Source organism: Diaporthe amygdali (genome assembly GCF_026229845.1).
Source record: "Diaporthe amygdali strain CAA958 chromosome Unknown NODE_54_length_279735_cov_64_132730, whole genome shotgun sequence".
Taxonomy (NCBI): domain Eukaryota; kingdom Fungi; phylum Ascomycota; class Sordariomycetes; order Diaporthales; family Diaporthaceae; genus Diaporthe; species Diaporthe amygdali.
The window spans coordinates 220,081-240,777 of record NW_026517074.1 but is presented as its reverse complement, the minus strand read 5'-3'; the positions used below and the strand labels follow the sequence as shown (position 1 = coordinate 240,777).

The window sequence follows — 20,697 nt, the reverse complement described above, 5'->3', positions numbered from 1 at the left end:
TGAGGTGGCGTGGGATGTTCGCAGTTCGTGACAGTGAAATTCTTTACCACTGCGTGAATGTGAGCCGGAGTAAACAGAAATCAGTGACATATTTCGTACTCAATCCTTGCTTTATGCTGCAAGTGCCCGACACGCAGTCCGCAAAGGGACTGGGGCTACTTCGCTCTATTTCCACACATAGACAGGTTGCGTTCGTCGCATCGCAGGATGAGGATCTTATGAGGGAAGTCACGCAATCCATCTGCAGTCAGCATTTGATTAGTAAAATCTGGTTTCTCAAAAGCGTTCTGTGGTTTTGACTTCACATACACCACACGGTGGTAGGCCACCGAAATTCATAGCCATTCGTTTTGCTTCTAGGCCGACGGGCGGTACCTCAACGACGTTGATTGTGAAGAATCCAGACTGCAAATCTCTCTGCACCAAGTAATCGGGTCGTGGATGCGTTTTTGAGCATTCCCTTAGCCCCTACTTGCGAGGGAACCCAGCGGGCGTCTATCGCCGGTGTCTCGGCTGGGCTGAAAGTCCATTTGTCCGTGAGCCTACGCTATCACAAAGCAAGCAAGTACCAGGCAACGTCCAGAGCATCGCGCACCAACGCCAACAGCGCAATGGCATTTGAGCTCATGTGAGGTTGAAGATCTTGAGCGTTGTCGAAGTTCCGCCAAGCCTAAATCAAAGCAGTGCATCGGCGCCGTCGAGGCCCGGACAAAGACAGCAGGGGCCGTGCATCTGTCTGTTATTGGCGTGGAAGCGAGACAGGCGGCTGTTCGACATTGCCAACCAAATCCGGAGAGCGAATATAGCGCATCCGAGACGTTCCGTTCAATGACTCTGCTGTGATGACTGATCATCTCTGGTGAGTTTGTGGTTCCGATTTGCACTGATCACATGTTGTTCCAGTGCTTCGTGACCAAAACATCACTACAGCAGCGTTTCTCTACCGCGTGGGGTCCAGCCTTGTAATTTTCGAATCAGCTCACGCTATGATACAAGATTTGCTTATGCAATGATGAATAAACAAAGTTTTCTGCTGGAAGAAATTTTAGATTGATAGCCCTTCTCCTCCAAACGGTGCCGGAATGGGTATGTCTCAAAGGCAGCGCACCAGCCATCAGAGTCAAGTCACCAGTTTCTACGTACGGGCTTATCTTTCCACTTTTAGAAGGTTTTAGGATTCTAATAATCCATTGATTTCCAACTTACAAATGTCTTTGTCAGCGGGTTCATGACCACGTCTCAGGGGCACCTTTGTCGAGTGCACCGTTGGAGTCGCCGCATTCACTCAAGCGCCCTACAGCAGCCAACCCGGGAATTTGGATGATTCAGAATAGTCTCGCATGGCAAATTCCATGTGTACTACACGCAGAAGCCGTGCCTGGATTGGCTTGTCCAGCTGAGTTGGCCGTTGACAATCCACGGACTCGAGGCTTTCATAATGGCCGTGGTACAGATGGATTAAAAAGTCCCGTACTTAGAATTTGAAGGTTCACGACATACGTTATGATGGCATTTCTTTTCTTCCATTCATCGTGCCTTCGACACGTCCATGCCCTTCTAGAACAGTCTTGATGTCTCACTGCTCTTCATGTAAATGACTTGGGTGCTTCGTTGTGGCTTTCTAGATCTTTTGGAATTACACTAGCAGACATGCTGGTCTCGGGAACTGTATTCTTTCGAACGCCTATACACAGGATTATGTTGCTCATGTACCTATATACGAATGGGCTGCGACTTTAAGAAGTGGCATCAACTCTTTATGCCAAGTCAAGCCTCAGCTCTCGGGAATCCTCGAAATGGGGTCACTGTGTGACGACAAGGGTCCAACCCTGGAACGGCAACACACGATGCTAGCCAATGGCAGAACACGACGGGCTCGGTGGAGATGCCATGACCGTTTTGCCCACAGTGCTGCGGGGCACGTTTTAACGGTTGCAGTCAGCAGATCATCCGTCTGGTCATTCAAAGTCATCGACCTGAGAAGAAAGGACGGGACAAGGACCAGACCTCACGACAAAGAAGGCACTTCATGCACAATTAAAGTAATGGCCGAGCAGGACTCGCAATCGTGCAAGGAATCAGGCCTGTCTCGTGAGTATCGCCCCAATCAAGGCCGTGGTGACACAAAACGCCGCCTCTCTAGTTCCGCTCACATGCATGCAATGGCAGGCCTTCCCCTCGAGCTGCGGCTCAGAATCTGGGAGGAGACGTGGCCCTCTGCACGCCTCATCGAGGTCTCGCTGCCGCCCGGGGGCTCCGGCGGCGGCGCACCTCGGCGCATCAAGCCCAGCCGGCAGGTCGGCGCCGAGAAGGTGACGGCGTGGGACTCGCAGGCCAAGCGGCTGGAGGACGTGTCATGCCGGCCGTACTCGCACCCCGTGGCGCTGCAGGTGTGCCGCGAGTCCCGCGACCACACGCTGGCGACATACCGGCGGCTGCAGCACTCGACGGTGGCCGACTGCGCCTTCTACTTCGACCCGGGCCGCGACGTGCTGTGGCTGCACCGCGACCTGAGCCAGTTCGACACGGCCAGCCTGAGCCACGTGGAGCGGGTGCTGTTCAAGGATGTCGAGCGGTTCGACGACAGCGGCGCCGACAAGAAGCAGCGGCGCCGTGAACTGCTTGAGATGGTCGAGTCGATGGGCCATGTCCGCGAGGTCATGGTGCTCGTGCACTGGACCAGCATCGCCGACCTCGACGGCGATCCCGGCAAGAACAGCGAGACGCTGTACGACTGGATGCAGTACTATATGTTCATGCTGGACGAGAGCTGGGAGCTGCTGGACCACCAGCCCTGGGTGCTGCAATTCCTGAGCACCTGGGACGAGTGCGGCGTGTGCTTCGAGGCGCGGGGCGAGGCGAAACTCTGGGGCGATGCCAGGGAGGGCCCGCTGTATGGCTGTCCTAGTCACGATGTGGTCTACCGAAAGCGCCTGGTCGAGCGCTTCCCCAAAAGATTCGTCGATGTCCACAGGATTTGACTTCCGCGGTGATGATGATGTGAGGGTGCACTCTGATGATTGAGGCCTTCAGGCGCAGCAGTCTTCCCCCGCAGCACGTGGGCAGCCGGCCGTCGTCAACTTCTTACCGATGCATTGGTGATGCTACATCCTATAGCTGCACGATGTCATTACCTGTTCACGCCCTCACGAACACTCATTTTCCCACATATGGGGAAAACAAATAACCCCGGATAAGCCGGGTTCCATTCCCATGAATTCAAGTGCAATTTATCAACCCCATCATTTCCCCGCGATGACACTAACCAGCCCCACTTGGCTGATCGCGGTGTTGCATCCCGGGAGTTCAAGAGCACTCGTGCGAGTCAATGCCCACTCAAGCCCTCGTTATGCCTGGCCAGACAGCTGGAGTGACGTTGATATAAATGTGAAAACAACGCCAGCCCGCCCCAACTCGAACCTGCCTAAGGGATTCGCATTTGAGCCCGCCCCTCTATTCTTGAGCAAAGCTGAAGTTCGCGGACGTGAACCAAGTCAATACTCTTTTGGTCAAGATGCTGAAATCCGTCTTCGCATCGTCCCTGTTTCTTTTGGCCACAGCCGTGAGCGGCTTGACCACGCCTGCGCCACCAGGCCTAGAGTTCCTTTACTCGCTCAACTGTACTCTCGGGGAGCGCTTTAGCACGGGGGTCGGGCCGTACGGTGATGTCCGCGTGATTCCCATCACCGGCGGAACCTTCGAGGGCCCCAAGATTAAGGGTACGTGCTGCCATGTTTTACCCCACACCTTTGAACATATTTCCCTCTCTCTCTCTCCGTACATGGCGTACACGGGAACTTGTCGCTGACGATGTGCTGCATAGGCGAGGTGCTCAACTTGGGCGCGGACTGGAACTACCTCGACAATCAGGGCGTCTCGCACCCTGACACTAGGTACTCGCTTAGAACTGACGACGGCGAGAATATCTACATCAAGACGGCTGGGTCCAACCAGGACAACGGTCTTACTTACCTTCGGGGTATATATGAGACCGGCTCGGAGAAGTACTTTTGGCTGAACTATGTTACTGCTGTCGGTGTTCTGCGCAGTGGTGGAGGCGACTGGGTTTGGATCGATATGTGGTATCTCACTGCGCCTCCGAACGGGACTGTTGGTAGTACATAGTCTCTGGTGAAGAGGAGCATCATTTGAGGGGTTCTGTGATCCTGCGATGTCGTCTCCTTGGTGCTCGGAAATGTGTACAGGTATGGCGGTGAGACAGGCCATGGACTGACAACGAATGTAAATACATGCCGGCTATTTATCGTTAATACCATGTATCCAAGAAGGTCACAGACTACGTGGTGGTTGAGATGGGTGAAAAGTGTTGGGCATCCAGCTCAGTGCAGCTGTACCTATCTACCCCTCGCCTGGCGCCATCTGGACCCAGAATGACCCCACACATGCCCACACCACCGGGACTTTGCCAGCCTCAGGGACGTCCCTGTCAGCGGCGCCTCCCGAGGGCCTGGAGGAACTTGACCATAAACAGTCGACTTCTGTTTTGACTTCGACAACAAAGCTACAAACCACACTCACTTTCCTTCACATTTGTTCTTGCAGCCACTATGACGACCAGACCACCTCCAGCCCCGACAGCTTCCGATGACGGATCATACTATGATCTCGGCACTTATCATCGAGAGGTGAGCACCAGCAACAAGGAGGCACAGACATGGTTTGACAGAGGCCTGATATGGTCCTACGCCTTCAACCATGAGGAATCCGCGGCTTGTTTTCAGCAAGCCATCGACCTGGACCCAGACTTTCCCATGGCTTACTGGGGCTTAGCCTATGCTCTAGGGCCAAACTATAACAAGCCCTGGGAATTCTTCGAGGGACGCGAGATGGAGACCACAGTCGAGAGGTCGTACCGAGCAGTGAAGCATGCGCTCAAGATCTCGGACAAGGCGACGCCCGTCGAGAGGGCCCTTATCGAAGCTCTCAAGCACCGCTATCCTCAAGAGCATCAGATCTCGGCAGACAGCAAGGATCCAGCCCACAGTGCGATTTGGAACAAAGCCTATGCTGAGGCAATGCGTGGCGTGTATGCAGCTCATTCTCACGACCTCGACGTGGCCGCGCTGTTCGTCGATTCGCTCATGAACCTCACGCCCTGGAAGCTCTGGGATATTCGGACCGGCGAGCCAGCGCCCGGTGCCTTCACTCTGGAAGCAAAAGAGGCCCTGGACAAGGCAATTGAACAGCCTGGCGGCGACAGCCACCCAGGTCTGTTACACCTGTGGATCCATCTCATGGAAATGAGTAGCCATCCCGAGGCTGCCTTGCCTCGCGCAAACAAACTCCGCTTGCTTGTGCCAGACGGAGGACACCTCAATCACATGCCCTCGCACCTCGATGTTCTCTCCGGGCATTATGCAGACGCCGTCGACGCCAACTCAGCCGCCATCCGTGCCGACGAGAAGTTCCTGGCACGAGCAGGACCAATGAACTTTTACACCCTCTACCGCTCCCACGATTACCACTTCCGAATTTACGCCGCCATGTTCTCTGCCCAGTCGAAAGTCGCACTGGAGACCGTGAAGCAGCTGGAAGCGTCACTGCCAGAGGGGCTCCTCCGTATCGATTCCCCACCAATGGCTAACTGGCTGGAGGCATTCGTGGCCGTCCGCGTTCACGTCTACGTTCGGTTCGGCCGATGGGAGGACCTTGTGGCTCTCCCGTTGCCCGCAGACCCGAAACTGTACAGCTTCACAACCGCAGTGTACCTCTACGGCAAAGGTCTTGCTCTAGCCGCACTCGGTCGCGTGGACGAAGCCGAGCAGGAGCGCGAGAAATTCGAAGCTCAACGGGCAACCGTCCCGAAATCCCGCACGCTCTTCAACAACACCTGCGTCGATATCCTCTCCATCGCTAGCGCCATGCTCGCCGGCGAGATAGAGTACCGGCGCGGCAACGTGGAGCCGGCCTTCGAGCACCTTCGCGAGGCCATCCGGCGCGACGACGGGCTCGACTATGACGAGCCGTGGGGCTGGATGCAGCCGACGCGACACGCGCTCTCGGCGCTGCTGCTCGAGCAGGCCCGCCCCGAGGAGGCGGCCGCGATTTACCGGGCCGACCTCGGACTTGACGACACGCTGCCGCGGACGTTCCAGCACAGGAATAATGTCTGGTCGCTGCATGGGTACCACGAGAGCTTGCTGAAGCTTGGACGGGAGGACGAGGCACGCGAGATTGAGCCGCAGCTTAAGGCTGCTCTGGAGGTTGCTGATGTGCCGATCAAGGCGTCTTGCTTCTGCCGGTTGAAGCTGTGATTGTGTGGCTTTGCAAACGGCTTGCGTGCTTCGCTGCATGTTGCACTGGCCATGTTCACCATCATACGACAGGCTACTTGGCCTCACATACAATCAGTCCAGATTGCCATCACCGAATGAATGAGACGAAGAAGAGTCGGGACGATCTCTGCACTGGCTTCGACAGATGGTGAGATTTCGCCGCAAAAAGGACTACTGAACCGCGGCTGACCAATTCATGCTCTACATTGCACTTAAATGCTGTCGGACATGAGAAGGCTGTCGAAGCTCAATTAGATAGGTATCGCACAAAGGTTCTAGATGCAAGACTGAGAGAAATCATAGAGACACAGCGATAGTCTAGATGTCAACATTCGCAGAGATTCATCAAGCAGAAAACAATATCGTGAGCATCTACAGCTTGGAATCCCTCTTCTTCTTCTCGTACACCACGACCTCAATCCCGCCCTTGACTCCTCCGTCCTTGATCACTCTCCTCAGGATCTTGCCGCTGGGCGACTTGGGGATCGCGTCCGTGAAGACAATGCCACCGATGAGCCACTTGTATTTCGCAGTCCTCTTCTCCACCAGCGCCTTGAGCTCCTGAGCAAGCTTTTCTAACCCCTTCCTGTCTCCCTTCTGGATCAGCTCGGCGTTCCGCGGGACAACGTATGCCCGCGGCCACTCGGTTGCCTGGCTGTTGTCGTAGATACCAATCACACCAGCATCCGCCACGGCCTCACTGCTACAAAGCACCGCCTCGAGCTCGGCCGGCGCCACCTGGTACGCGCGCACCTTGATCAACTCCTTGAGCCGGTCGGTGATGTGGATCGCGCCGCGCTCGTCCAGAAACCCGACGTCGCCCGTGCGGAACCAGCCGTCGGGCGTCAGCGCGTCGGCCGTGATGGCCATGTCGGGCGCGTGGCGCGCGTCGCCCAGGCCACCGATCGGCAGGTACGCGCTCATCACTCCCGGCGAGCGGATGAGGATCTCGCCGGGAGCGCCCAGCTTGCCGGGCTTCGTGGCGCCGCCCTTGAAGTCCTGGCCGTCGGCGGCGATCAGCAGCTCGACGCCGTAGTGCGGGCGGCCGCTGTCGCCGGCGCCGGCGTGCATGTCTGCCTCGGAGGTGCCGCGCTGCAGCGACGTGTTGCACGTCTCGCTCAGGCCGTAGCCCATCTTGACGCGGAAGCCGAGGCGCTTGTGCACCTCGACGACGACCTCGTGCCCCAGGGGCGCGCCGCCCGTGACGCCCGCGACGATGGTGCTGAAGCCGCCGCCCCGCGCGTACTTGTCGACGATGGCGGCCTTGGCCAGCATGACGGCGACGGGCGGGGCCATGTGCAGGTAGGTGACCTTGCGGCGGGCCACGCCGGCGAGCATGGCCTCGAGGTTGAAGGCGCTCATGACGTGGCAGGTGGCGCCGATGCAGGGCGCCAGCAGGAAGATGTTGCACAGCCCGAACACGTGGTAGAAGGGCACGTAGCCCAGCCAGCTCTGCTGCAGGCCGGGCCGGTGCCAGTCGGCGTCGTACCAGATCGACGCCGTGGCGAAGACGAGCGCGTTGTGCGAGATCAGCACGCCCTTGGACCGCCCTGATGTTCCCGACGACCACAGGATCACGGCGGTGCGGTTCGGCGCGGTCTCTGCCGACAGCTGGTACGATCGGGCAGGGGATAATGGGATCTTGAGCAGGGCCGACCAGTCCTGTTCTAGCGGCGATGTTGATGATGCGGGCCTGGCAGCCGGGGTAGGCGTGAGATAAGAATCGTTGGCCACGTCGACGGTGAAGACGGGGACTTTGGCGAAGAAAGCGGTGTCCTTCTGCGACTTGAGTGCCTCATGCATCGCGCCCAAGCACGCCTTGGCGGTGATGATGGCGCGCGGCCGCGCATTCTGGAGGATCCAACTGAGCTCAGTGGCCGTCAGGGCGGGCGATGCCAGGGATGCCGTCAGGCCCGATGCGAAGGTGCCGAACAGAATCGATGCAAAGGCGAGGCAGTTTGGCAGCTGGATCAGCACCACAGGCGCCAGTTCAGGGCGTGCACATGTCGGCGTTTTGGGCAGGCTGTGGATTTGATCTGGGTCTAGCCCCAGATCCCGCAGGTTTGCAGCTACTTTGAGGGCATCCTCCCTGACCTTGCCGAAGGTGAGTGTGCGATCTGCGGTACACTGTCAGCTTGAGGCACATGAGCGGGGGGTTTGGGCATTTGATGATATCTCTCACCATTGTTGTTGTCCACGAAGATGGGCCGCGAGTCTTCTATGCGGGCCAACTTCTGAGATGCAGGTACAGTGTCGGACTGTTGTGAAAATGGATTTCCAAAGACGAAGTCGAAGATGTTAGAGTGTGGGTACTGGCCAGGAGCACTGCCGCTAAGCGCCACAGTGTCGCTGGATTGAGACATGGCAGCTCCGGTATCCTTCTTTGAGCGCTCACAACAGTCGTTTGTGAATCACCGACTTGAGAATGTCAATTCAGTGAGGCTGGCCTGTCCCTTGTGGTTTCGACTGCAAATGGAGATGAAGTGTTGTCACAACAAAGTGAGATACGTGAGTGCTGCTGTCTCGACGTTGAACAGAAGTAACCCGTCTTGAGGTTCGGACATGCTGAGGCCCACGTCCCGCGGATCCGACTACCTTGGCCCGCCGGCTCAAGTCGGTATGTTGCATCCCAGGGGCGGCTGTATGTTGGAGCTCGGCTCGAAACAGGGGGCTCAGATTGCCATACAGTGGCCTAGTACGCATACAGTGCCTAATCGGCACTCGACTGGCTTCGTTTTCCCCGCGACCCCACGATGGATCTCACTTGTGTGGCCCCCAGATTCCGAGGCGGAAGGTTATCCCTAGGGCTATCCACTGAACTGACTCTAGCAGCGCACACAACACGAGCTGCTCTGACGCCAATTATTGACGCAGCAATTCTTGGCGGAAGTTAAACCGGCTTTCAAATGTAATATCCGGCATACACTTTCAAGATAAATGACAATTAGCAGCCAATTTTGTCTCTGATCCAATAATCATCATCGACCTGCATCTCAAGCACTTTAGCTAGACAAGATAGCGACGCGTCTTGTCATTTCTTGTCGCTCATTCACAAGGTTACGGACGAGCATCTGAGATCTTACCTCAGGACCCACAGCGATAACTTGGACCTTAAGTGCCGGCATGATCACACCAATGAACCCACTTGTGTGGACCAACACGGAGTGCGAGACAAAAAAATGGGTGAAACGTCGCTGAATTCGTCACCCAGTGGGTATGTGCAAATGCGCGTCTATATATCTATATACAAGAAAAGCCACATCTAGGGCTGCACCACATCTCTCTCACGCCAACTCCATCCTCCACGACTTAGAATCCCCAGAAGGGGCTCGGGGTCCAGTCGACATAGCTGGAGTTGATGGACTTCAAGTCGCCAAGGCCCAGGTTGGCAGCATCGTTCATGAGGCCGTTCCTCATCAGGGAAATAACCTTCTTGACACCCTCCTCGCCGAACACGTTCGAGAACATGAAGGGACGGCCCATGCCGACGGCCTTGACGCCGAGTGCCAGCAGACGGAGGGCGTCGGTGCCGTAGCGGATGCCACCGTCGGCAAGCACCTCGATCTCGTTGAAGATCTCCGGGTCGTTGTTGAAGATCTCCAGGGCAACCTCGAGAGACGAAGGGGAGCCGTCCAGGTTACGGCCGCCGTGGTTGGAGAGGATGATGGCCTTGACTCCGTGGTCGACGGCGGCGCGGGCGTCGGCGACGTTCTGGATGCCCTTCAGGACGATGGGCAGGGTGGTCCAGTTGCGGTACTGCTGGTAGACCTCCCAGGTGTTCTTGACGAACTGTGTGTTGGCCGAGCCGACATCGTAACGGGCAGCGCGCTGGCGGTCGGGCGAGCCAGGGGAGTCAATCGCCCACACGACGGCCTTGGCACCAGATTTCTCAGAGCGTTGGAGGAGAGCACGGTTCTGGGTGTCGTTCAGGGTGAAGTAGACCTGGCTGAAGAAGGTCTGGTTGGGGAGGGCCACGGCAGCGATGTCTTCGAGAGCCAGAGAGGAATAGCTGGAGACCTGTTTGTCCGTTGTCAGCAAGATGACTCCATCGAGGCTGCGGAGCCGCAGTCGCGGTCACACACGCGGGAGAAGAGGCTTACAATGTAAGGGATGTTACCAGCTCCGGCGCCCTTCATCAGGTTGAGCTCGGCATCAGGATGAGCGTACTGCGCCTTGGCGGCAGGGGAGATGAAGAAGGGGTTGGCGAAAGGATAGCCGAGGATGGTCGTGTTCAAGCTGGCCTCGATGTTGGTAACATCTACCATGGCCCGGGGCCTAAGGCGGTAGCGGTTGAAGACCTTGAAAGAAGGTCAGCGGTTGTTGCCGTTGCATGCCTGGGCAGCGTTAGGTTGCGACATTTCATGGACATACCTCGAGGTTGTTTCGATACGACCACTCGCCAGCAGCGCCATTTCGGTAGTAAGTGTACTGCGAACTCAATCAGCCCATGCACCCTCACCAAACTTTATTCTCAATAGAGCAACACTAACGTTCTTCGCAGGGAGATAGTTGCGAGCGGCCCCTGTGATAAAACGAGTCAGCAATCATTGTTGGGGATAGCGTCAAACACAAGGACTGAACAAGGTTTGCGTACAGTCAAAGTCTGGCAGGCCGACCATCTGGTCCAGAGAAGGGAGCTGGCCGGTAGTGATGTTGCTCACTACTGCCTCCAGGCCAGTGTCAGGCTCGTTGAGCCATGGCCGGGCAGCTGAGACACCGGCGACTGCGATGGCAGCAGTTGTGAAGATTGAGGACAGCATCGTGGGATTTGTTTTTTTCGTTTCGACAGAACCTTGGTATGACTCGGATCAACGAGGGACAGCAAGGTAGATATGAGCCCGGCGTTTAAGTGAGAACAGACGATCTCGGGTTAAAGAAAGACAAAGGGTGAGGAAGTGAAGCCGACTTCAAGTTGGGATGAACTCTACAAACGTTTCCCTGGACCGGGCCGCTTGAAACTGGGCAGGTCTACTTATAAGCCATCGTGACAATTCATTGGCACCTTCTGGACCGTTTCTTCTTTACCACCCGCCTCATCAGGGCATTGTAGCAGCCCCTATAATTCTCGTCATAATGGTCTCTTAGACAGGAAACCAAGCTTTTCCCAAACCACGCGACGGGGTTGCAATCAATTGGAGAATCCACCGCCGTCGGTGACATTCCGGAGCACGAAACAAACTCGGAGGAGACGTCATACCAAGAATCATGTCCAGCTGAGAGTATGTGGCCATCTATCTGCTGGGGATAAAAATGTGAAAAAAAGTTGCACCTTCCCGTCAGGGATTGCTATCTCCGCTAGTGGGCTTGGGGCCGACTCGCATTGAGACTATCAAGGGGAGGATCCTGCGACGTCGGCACTGCAGGCAAATCGCCTTGGCCACCCAATGGCTTCTGAGCTGCTGTTTCTAGAAACAATGCTACATTCACTCTACAGGGGAATGGGATAAGAATCAACTACGAGCCAGGGTTTCTGACATGAACAAGGAATACGCCATGGGTCACCTGAATTCGTGATGAAATGTGGGAAAGAAGGCACTGAGCCTCAGTTCGCTGAACGGGCCACTTGGTTGCTACCGTCGCAGCAGGTCTCGGCTCAGGTACCTAAATATATTGCATATTATGCATAGGCGAAGAAACCCAAAGCGGGCACAGTAGGGCTGACCATGCAAGTGCCTGAAGGCCAGGCAGTTCCTCGCTTCAAGGCTTTTCCACCTTGGGTGAAGCATCCAGATTGCGCATGTGGGGCCTGACAGGGGCTTGGCGTTTACTGTTAAAATAAAGTCACTCTCCGTGAAACGCTGTCATTCACATGGGCGGGTGCCAAGGACTCGCTAGAATCTGCTCTGCCGGCCCTCCGGCCCTCTCGACGGCCGAATCCAGACATTCCGTAAAATTTGCGCACGCCCACCCCACTTCCGATGGCATCGTGGACTTGGCCCAGGACAATCTAGACAGCGCCGATCGGATTACATAGCATCAGATAAGATCTTTTGGGCGCGTACTCCACCACTTAGGTGCGTGGGGGGACATTTCTAAGCCCTTCTCAGCTTGCTTAACGTCGTTCAGGGACTGCGCCCGATAGAGGTGGGCGCAGAAGGCGCGCGGGTGGATACCTCGCCGTCGCGAATGCTGAGGGCGAGGGCGCTGCTGTGAGAAATGTTTTCAAGTCCAAGGTTGAGGACCGCTAATGGGGCTCCCGTGATCATCGGCAAAGGGCCCTCAGCCCCTTTCTTCCGCGCAGGAATCGGAGGTAATTGACTCAGGGCACGCGCGTATCATCTCATGTTTCTGCGTACACCCTTGTTTTTTCTTTGTCTTTAGTCTTTTTGGCAGCTGGGCACTGCATAATTTCTAAGTCGGTCTAAGCCGATGACAAAGCGACCCGGCTGCTCGGTTTCGCTCCCTCCACTCCACTCTAGAGTCTCTTACTAAACACGTGGGCATGTCAATAGCAACTGGTAGTCTCACTCCGGAAGGGCCAAGATATCATCGCACTTCACGACCTGACCCGTCGCGATGGATATGTTCGCCGCAATGCCTGTCGGGTGTCGGGGTTAGCTTCCGAGAAAATTTGTGCAAATGTTTTCTCTCCGGATACCTCCGTGTCGGAAGGGGTAAACATACCGGTAAGGATCGAAGCTGCACCGTCGATATGACTGGCGGCACGTCTGTATTCGTCTGAAACGGGCTCACCAAACAAATCTTGGAGCAGGACCGAGTCACCTCCACCGTGAGCTCCTTTACTCTCTCCAATTTCAATCTCCCGAGGCTTCTCGAAAAGCGGCCTGAGTAGGATCGTGCGCCTCTCGAGGGACCCTTCGAGCGACTGGTCACCGCCCGAGTTTACGTAGCTGTTCTCAACGACCTCGACCTCGAGGCGCCCTCCCGTGCCATTGAAGCTTACCCGGAAGCCCTCCCAGGGGGCATATGCTGTAAGCGAGTATGTCATGACTGCACCGTTCTTGTACTTGACCAGCACATTCATAGTGTCCTCAATAGAAATTCCATCGCTAAAGACGCTCTGGTCACGGTAGTAGTTGTCCTCGTGTTCCGCATCGAGGTAAAGCGCCTTGAGGCCTTCATTTTTCTCCATGTGCAGTGCAAATGGGTCATCCTTGGCGACCTCGCTCCCATGGCTGCGCGTGTAGAACTTGGTGACGCCCCTTTGCTCGGCGTTCTCGCGCCCGTAGAACTTTAGGTCCCCTTGCGCGTACACCGTCTCTGGCCGCGTCTGCAGCCAGAAGTTGACCAGGTCGAAGTGGTGCGTGCTCTTGTGCACAAGCAGGCCCCCGCTGTTGCGCTTGTCGCGGTGCCATCGCCGGAAATAATCGGCTCCGTGTGACGTGTTGAGCATCCACTCGAAATGCACGCTGGTTACCTTGCCGATTGCGCCGCTCTGCAAGATCTCAAACACTCGCGTGTTGTGGGGTGCATACCGGTAGTTGAATGTCACGCGGACCTTTTGGCCTGTTCGGTCGACGGCTTGCAGGATTTCTTTGCAGCGTGGCGTGTCGATGGTCACTGTTCAATATGTGGTGTCAGCGTCGATGCAGTGTGCGTATTCATAAATGAACGAGTCAATGAACATTCGATCCACCAGATTGGAAGGGTTGGGGGACCACACTCGGTGAGCGAACTCACTGGGCTTCTCTGTGACAACATTGCAGCCCAACTCCATCGCTCGGACGATGTAGATATTGTGCAATCTATCCGGGCCCGCCGTCACGATCACTTCGTCAGGCTTGAGCGTCGTAATCATCTTGTCGAAGTCGACTGCCAGGAAAGTAGGCACTTTGCCATGCCCGAGTGTCTCAAGTTTTTCGTTTGCGACGTCCATGCGAGTTTGGTTCGTATCACAGAGGCCGACTATCTCCGAGGTCGACTTGTAGTCTGATGCGATCGCTGTATAGTAGAAGCTGGACCGTCCACCGGTGCCCACGAGGGCGTACCGTTTCCTCTGGGATTCCTTTTCTCCCATTGTAGCTGCTCGTAAACTTAGGATGCTTGAATGTTCAGTATGATACGCAAAATCATTTGAACTCGATGAGTTTCAATCGCGTCCACGCGTGAAATAAGTATGTCGTTTGGAGAGGGGTTGATAAGAAATTCATGAACGTCACTCAATGCCAATCACGAACTAACACTGGATGCCTAGAAGCATCTCGGGGTCCAATGATCCAGAAGCCGAGATGCTCCAAAGTCAATCACGGTCTAGGTCTTAGTGGAGGCTGTCAGACACGCCCCAGGTCCGGGGTAAAATCCGGGGTACCAGCTGAATTTAGCCGGCTTGTGGGGAAACAGCAGGGAGCCTCGGTCATAGTGCCCTCAACACATTATCTGAATCGGCGTGTTCGCGTAAGACGGTCGATGGCATATCTGCGGAGAAACAGGCCACAACTCACTATCCTTGTCTTGAATTCCTCATGTCCCCCTGCTTGGCGCGGGTTACTACCCAATCAAGCTTCTCGTGGTTGGTCATGCCGCAAGAACTTCCCGTCGGGCTGTTATGCTGTTGGTGGCCCAATGGCCGTTGAACGTTCCATCTGAACGAGGGGATGACTGTGTTACGAGGGATAGAAAAGGGATATTATGCCCCCGCCTGGTTACCTCCAATCGTTGGGGATGACCCAGCACCTCGGATCGATGTGACCAAACACCACACGCGCTTGCTACTTCAACCAACGAACTGCAGATACGGGCATCTTGCGAGGCACCAGAATTCAGGAAAATGGCCGCTGAGGACTCCAAAACCTCCGCCGACGTGATCACTCCCGCTCCTGAGATACAGAGGGAACATGACAAGGCAGCTGAGTTCCTGGCCAGTCATGGAGACACTTCCTTCACCGTCGAAGAGGAGAAAGCCGTGTTGCGCAAGATCGACATGCGTGTGCTAGTCCTGCTCTTGTGGGCTTATTTCTTTCAGCAGCTTGACAAGAGCACCCTCAGGTAACTATATATCTACTGCCTAGTCAAATCAATTTTACGGGCTGCTGACGATATTGACAACAGCTGTATGTGATTAATTACATCGAGATTTGTTTACTGTCTGCGGTCTTTGTCCCTCAATGCACCATTCGAGAAAGTCCCTTCATAATTTTCAGTGATCCAAAGACAGACCTTCAGACGCGTCCCGAACTTTTTGGCTAATTAAAAAAACCATTTAGTCACGAGCGTCTTCGGCATTGTTGATGATGCACACCTCGTCGGGAAGCAATACTCATGGCTCGGCTCTATTTTGTACCTCGCACAGCTCATCATGCAGCCAGTCGCCGCTGTGCTTCTGGTCAAACTTCCCAATGGAAAGGTCATCGCGTCTGCTGTCTTTCTCTGGGGCTCAGCACTTTGCATCATGTCTGCCTGTACAAATTTCGCCTCCTTACTGGGCATGCGATTTGTCCTCGTGAGTGGACCCATCCAGTTTCGGCTTTCTCGTGGCATATCGTTTGCTAATGCTGATTAAACCTCACAGGGAACATTTGAAGCCATGATTGCGCCGTGCTGTGTCGCTATCACCCAGATGTGGTGGCGACGAGGCGAGCAGACACTAAGGACGAGTTCCTGGAATGCCATGAATGGCGTGACAAGCATTATCGGCAGCTTATTCACCTACGGCCTAGGGCATATCGAAAGCAAGACCATGTTCAAGTATCAGATCATCTTCTTGTTTTGTGGGTTGCTCACCGTCGCCTACTCCATCGTCGTGTTTGCCCTGATGCCAGACTCGCCAATGGAGGCGAAGTTTATTTCAGAGAGGGAGAAAGTCATCGCCACGGAAAGACTGAGAGCCAATCAGATGGGAGTCGCTTCACGGACTTGGCGATGGGATCATGTCTGGGAGACCGCTTACGATCTCAAAACGTGGTGCTGGTTTATCGCTATCCTTGCAATTTCCATCTCGAGCGGCGGCATAACGACGTTTGGCAGTCTAATTGTCAAATCTTTCGGATACTCGAGCTTTCAGACCATCCTGTTCAACATTCCCTTCGGAGCGATCCAGGTGATTTCGATTATAGGCTCTGGATGGATAGCTCAAAGAATTCAGAGGAAGGGGCTGGTTATCGCAGGAACATCTGTCCTACCCACCATTGGAACAGTTCTCCTACTCACGGTTCCAAGACATCAAAAGGGTGTTTTGTTGTTTGGTTACTATCTTGTAAGTTTGATACCTCTAATTGATCTTCGATGATGTATGCTCACAGTCATCTCAGGTCTCCTGCCTCGCTGCTATCACTCCTATGCTATTCAACTGGCAAGCCGTCAACTCCGGTGGAGACACGAAAAAGAAATGCACTTCTGCCGTGGTGTTCATCGGGATGTGTGCAGGAAATGTCATCGGTCCTCTCCTATACTCCACTGACCAGGCCCCATTGTATCGCACGGGGCTAATCTCCAACCTCATCATGTTCGTCTTGGTTGGTGTTATTTCAGCCGTCATCCCATTCTACCTCATGTTATTGAATAAGAGGCATGCCAAGCGCCGCGAGGAGCTGGGAAAGAGCGCCACCATCATCGACGAATCGATGATCAGCAAAAACAAGATGCAGGAAAGCAAAGCGGTCGAAGTTGAGGACGCGCAGATTCCACAGCATAGGACCTTGGCTGAGGACAGGGGATTGCTCGACTTGACGGACCTCAACAATGAGGATTTCGTATACGTCTACTGAGCGGGAAAGCATGGTAATTGTTTGGCATTGATTCAACTTGGTAACCAAACTTGCGGCGGAGCAGAGGTAGTAAGATCAATAGCAGCGGGGAAATCAGATACCTGCCTTCAGACTCGAATCCGATTCCTGCGACGCACATCATCGTTGCATGAGTGACTTCCCTCCGGCCATGGTCCATCCGTCTGCTCACACCCAGCTTTTGATGGTTTTCTCAACACTTCTGATACCTTTCCCACCTTCGCCCCACACTGCGGCGCCCTTGGAAGAGTCACCACCAGTTGAGGCAATGGGCCCGTTGGGGTGAATCAGGACCTTAGTGTAACTGATAAGTCGTACTATTAGTAAATACTCCAGGACGCATGTCGAATCATGTGTTCGTAGTAGTTTACTCACCCTTCAATCCGTTTGTCGAATTTCTCGTAAGCGGTTGGGGCCTCGTCTATATCGATCTTGAAATCAAAACCAGTCAGTTCCGTGCATTGCAAATCATACAAGTGAATGATTAGACGTCGTCTTACTTCGTGAGACACGACAAAACTGGGTTTCGCCTTCCCAGCGATGATGAGGTCTCGCAGATAGCGGTTGTACGCCTTCACATTGCATTGACCAGTTGCGAGCGACAGCCCCTGTGGTCATTTGTTAGTCTCTAAATTTCCAAGTGCAGTATGATAGTTAGATCGTCTCACCTTCTCGAAAAGCTTTCCGAAACTCAATGAGATCATTCCTTCTCCCGCAGCCTTGTCGGGTGCGCCAGGATCCGTAGGCACGTAAAGTCCCGGAATACCTAAACCACCACAGGGGCGAGTGACCTTAATCATGTTCTCCAGGACAATATTCGGAACTTCACTCGATCCACCCTTGCTAACAGCCTGATAACCCTATTTCAAAGGGTTGTTAGCCATGATCCATATATGACTTCTCGAGTTCAGAGTCGTACTACTGCATCCACAGATCGGTCGACCATGCCCCCATTTAGCTCAATTATTCTCTCCACGGGATCAAATTCCTCAAAGCTGACAGCCTCGGCCCCAATCTTAGAAGCTGCGTCCAGTCGCTCCTTGACGCGGTCAACGAGGCTGTAAGTTTTATCGTATTAGTTCAGCTTTTTCAACCATGGGGAAGAGATTGTAGTTCGACGTAGATCAGTTGTTACTTACAAAACACGGCTAGCACCACGCAAGACAGCGGAATAAGCAGCCATCAATCCCACTGGTCCGCCGCCAAAAACGGCAACGCTCTCACCAGGCTGGAACCCTGAGAGGGTGACCCCGTGCCAACCGGTTGGAAAAATATCGGCGAGGAGGATGAAGTCCGCCTCATGTTCAGTTCCCGGCGGAAGTTTGAGCGCATTGAAATCCGCGTACGGGACTCGAAGGTATTGGCTGGACCACAATGTCAGTGAAACGTGTTCTAGAGGGGCAACTTAGGGCCACGAGGACCTACGCTTGGCCACCTCGATAAGGTCCCATAGCCTGATTGTCCACGAAGTCAGCGAGTGATTTGCACGGTATAAAACAGCGTCATCTGTGCTCTCTGGAAAATTCAGCCTCAACAGCCACTCTGAGCTGGTACTCACCACGTATCCGTAGGCACCGCCCGCGAAGCCAGGGTTCACTCCGGTGCAAAACGCCGTCTTCCCCTCCTCACAGTTCCGGCACCGACCATCTGCAACATTAAAGGGCATGACTACACGGTCGCCTTTTTCCAAAAGAGTCACTCCGGATCCGACTTCCTCAACGATACCCATGTTCTCATGCCTATGGGCCAATTAGCTATCTGCACCGTGAATATTAGAAGGCGGCAGTGACGTACCCGAAGGTGATTCCTGGCTGGGCTCCAGTCCGGCCTTCATACATGTGCAAATCCGATCCGCAGATTGCTAGTCAGGAATGTCAGTATCTTTGTAGTGATTTGATGTTCAGATCGCGCTCACCTGAAGTCGTGACTTTGACGATTACATCATCCGGGTGCTCGATGCGCGGCGCCTCCACATCCTGGACCGTCACTTTGAACGGTCCCGAATAATTGACTGCTTTCATTGTTGCAGACATGGCGAGAGTTATCTGTTGAGTTGAAATTGAAGGTACTTGATGTCACCATTTGAATGTCAATTCCAAGTCCACAGACTGTAGAAATTAGGTAGACTCCTCTTCTTTGTTGAGGGGCCTGGCGTCGTTTCCACGATATTTGACTGTTCGCATGAACCAGCCAAGGTGCGGAGACCTCGGGGAACTGCATTCTCCAGTAGATCCGGTGCGCCGTACTGCATCATTGCCGAGTTCGAGATGCTATGCGGAGTACGCTAGCGGAGCTCTGGTTTGGTTCACCTCTGAGTGATCCACCTAACGAAAGAGCGGCCCATCCCCGATTTAGACCGACAAGATATCTCGTGCGCGATCTCAAACACTTTCGGGAGGGGTTCGGGATTCATAATTGATGTATACTATAACTGTCTCGTGCCAACAGGTTCAACTGTTATTCCCATTATAGACTCGCTCGAGATCCTTTACGGGCGGGCGTTTTGTATAGCTGTTACGTGTTCAGGCTCTGCGAGAGGATGATGATAGTGTAGACGGAACTGTTTGACTATCAAATTCTCCAGTCAAGTCTAACTCTTGAAAATAAGCCACCGCAGAATCAGAGACGTGCCAACTCAGCTTCTCAAGGCACACTATGAAATATTTACCTGAAGATTAGGACCACGATATGCTCTGCGAAAGAGGCTGTGCCTGAAAGGTGGCAGAGAAATTTCAGTATTTGGGTGAATTGCTGGCGACTCAAAATCATGAAAATTTGCTATGAACGTCCATATTGCGCATTCAACACTCTCAATACAGCTCTGATTACCTCCACTATTCTGAAAGAGCACAAAACTAGGGTGTCAGGTGAAATGGCCTGGAGTCTCCACAAGAGCCATCGGTCATCGGGACCGAAGTACCCACATTTTCTTGGGCAAGTGCTCCGATCCGCTTCAAACATCTCGGGCACATGGTCCGTCGATTTCTTAGCTCGAATTTCATTTCCTTGTAGCTTTTGCCGGGTACGTATTGATGTTCTTGCTCCGGTCAGGAGCTCCGTGGCGTCCGCCAAAGAAGACCGAGACTTCATCATTCTGCTGGTGTGCCAAGCCATGAACTCCGGCTGGTGGGAAAGTGGGGGTTTCCCACATGTGGGTGGTCTCATTGCTCGTCTATCGGTCCTTTTTCCAGGTAGCAACTTGGCCATTCATGTACGTGGAGTGAAGTGCAACAATAACAATGAACACAGCTGTGCCCATTTTCACCAATGTGTTCATGTGTACCATGGTCCACCCTTGACGCATGGGGGGATGCGTTAAATGATCGATACTACCATTATGGGGCCGCTCATGGTTCACGAGAAATCCGGGGAATTGGCTGGGCGCCCGGGGAGTGGCCTCTCATGTGGGAAAGTGTGGGGAGCCAAGCCAAGCCGTAGTGGGAAACGCTTCATGTACAACCTCACTGCACACACTCGCTGCATCAAGCCTTAGCCGCGGCCCGCATCAACAGCCAAGGGCTTCGGAAGACGTTCCTGGCGCCATTCAATTGGGGGTAAGTGTCGGAGGTAGGAAATCTGGGGTCGGTCGAAGGCCTGCACTATCATCCCGAATAAAGGGTGGTCCCCTGGTCATGCTTCTCATCAATTTGCAAGAACAGCATGTATAAAAGCTTAATTATTGGATCTATTTCCTTTTTCTTCTTCCTCATATGTCCAAT

The 20,697-nt window shown here is 54.2% G+C and overlaps 8 protein-coding genes across 8 annotated transcripts; 4 read left to right on the top strand and 4 right to left on the bottom strand.

Annotated features, from left to right (window-relative positions):
* Nucleotides 1–2,153: 2,153 nt before the first annotated feature.
* Nucleotides 2,154–2,981, top strand: J7T55_001343 (uncharacterized protein; the record flags this gene model as incomplete). Its single annotated transcript, XM_053135405.1, has 1 exon — nucleotides 2,154–2,981. The coding sequence occupies one exon, from the start codon at nucleotides 2,154–2,156 to the stop codon at nucleotides 2,979–2,981; it is 828 nt and encodes a 275-aa protein (XP_052986982.1).
* Nucleotides 2,982–3,514: 533 nt separating this feature from the next.
* J7T55_001342 (uncharacterized protein) lies at nucleotides 3,515–4,125 on the top strand (the record flags this gene model as incomplete). Its single annotated transcript, XM_053135404.1, has 2 exons — nucleotides 3,515–3,719; nucleotides 3,824–4,125. The coding sequence occupies 2 exons, from the start codon at nucleotides 3,515–3,517 to the stop codon at nucleotides 4,123–4,125; spliced, it is 507 nt and encodes a 168-aa protein (XP_052986981.1).
* A 443-nt stretch (nucleotides 4,126–4,568) lies between these two features.
* J7T55_001341 (tpr domain protein) lies at nucleotides 4,569–6,275 on the top strand (the record flags this gene model as incomplete). The annotated part of the gene is made up of 1 exon (XM_053135403.1): nucleotides 4,569–6,275. The coding sequence occupies one exon, from the start codon at nucleotides 4,569–4,571 to the stop codon at nucleotides 6,273–6,275; it is 1,707 nt and encodes a 568-aa protein (XP_052986980.1).
* Nucleotides 6,276–6,668: 393 nt separating this feature from the next.
* On the bottom strand, nucleotides 6,669–8,659 carry J7T55_001340 (cetylsynthetase-like protein; the record flags this gene model as incomplete). The annotated part of the gene is made up of 2 exons (XM_053135402.1): nucleotides 6,669–8,413; nucleotides 8,479–8,659. 2 exons carry the CDS (start codon nucleotides 8,657–8,659, stop codon nucleotides 6,669–6,671), a joined length of 1,926 nt encoding a protein of 641 aa, XP_052986979.1.
* A 946-nt stretch (nucleotides 8,660–9,605) lies between these two features.
* J7T55_001339 (cytochrome mitochondrial precursor) lies at nucleotides 9,606–11,056 on the bottom strand (the record flags this gene model as incomplete). The annotated part of the gene is made up of 5 exons (XM_053135400.1): nucleotides 9,606–10,313; nucleotides 10,397–10,594; nucleotides 10,668–10,724; nucleotides 10,787–10,818; nucleotides 10,891–11,056. The coding sequence occupies 5 exons, from the start codon at nucleotides 11,054–11,056 to the stop codon at nucleotides 9,606–9,608; spliced, it is 1,161 nt and encodes a 386-aa protein (XP_052986978.1).
* A 1,302-nt stretch (nucleotides 11,057–12,358) lies between these two features.
* J7T55_001338 (nad-binding rossmann fold oxidoreductase family protein) lies at nucleotides 12,359–14,274 on the bottom strand (the record flags this gene model as incomplete). Its single annotated transcript, XM_053135399.1, has 4 exons — nucleotides 12,359–12,443; nucleotides 12,765–12,834; nucleotides 12,921–13,817; nucleotides 13,938–14,274. The coding sequence occupies 4 exons, from the start codon at nucleotides 14,272–14,274 to the stop codon at nucleotides 12,359–12,361; spliced, it is 1,389 nt and encodes a 462-aa protein (XP_052986977.1).
* A 750-nt stretch (nucleotides 14,275–15,024) lies between these two features.
* J7T55_001337 (uncharacterized protein) lies at nucleotides 15,025–16,960 on the top strand (the record flags this gene model as incomplete). Its single annotated transcript, XM_053135398.1, has 4 exons — nucleotides 15,025–15,181; nucleotides 15,461–15,696; nucleotides 15,766–16,449; nucleotides 16,505–16,960. The coding sequence occupies 4 exons, from the start codon at nucleotides 15,025–15,027 to the stop codon at nucleotides 16,958–16,960; spliced, it is 1,533 nt and encodes a 510-aa protein (XP_052986976.1).
* A 186-nt stretch (nucleotides 16,961–17,146) lies between these two features.
* Nucleotides 17,147–19,011, bottom strand: J7T55_001336 (glutathione-independent formaldehyde dehydrogenase; the record flags this gene model as incomplete). The annotated part of the gene is made up of 10 exons (XM_053135397.1): nucleotides 17,147–17,282; nucleotides 17,354–17,409; nucleotides 17,479–17,586; nucleotides 17,647–17,838; nucleotides 17,898–18,036; nucleotides 18,118–18,342; nucleotides 18,404–18,432; nucleotides 18,537–18,717; nucleotides 18,773–18,839; nucleotides 18,894–19,011. 10 exons carry the CDS (start codon nucleotides 19,009–19,011, stop codon nucleotides 17,147–17,149), a joined length of 1,251 nt encoding a protein of 416 aa, XP_052986975.1.
* Between the last annotated feature and the right edge of the window lie 1,686 nt (nucleotides 19,012–20,697).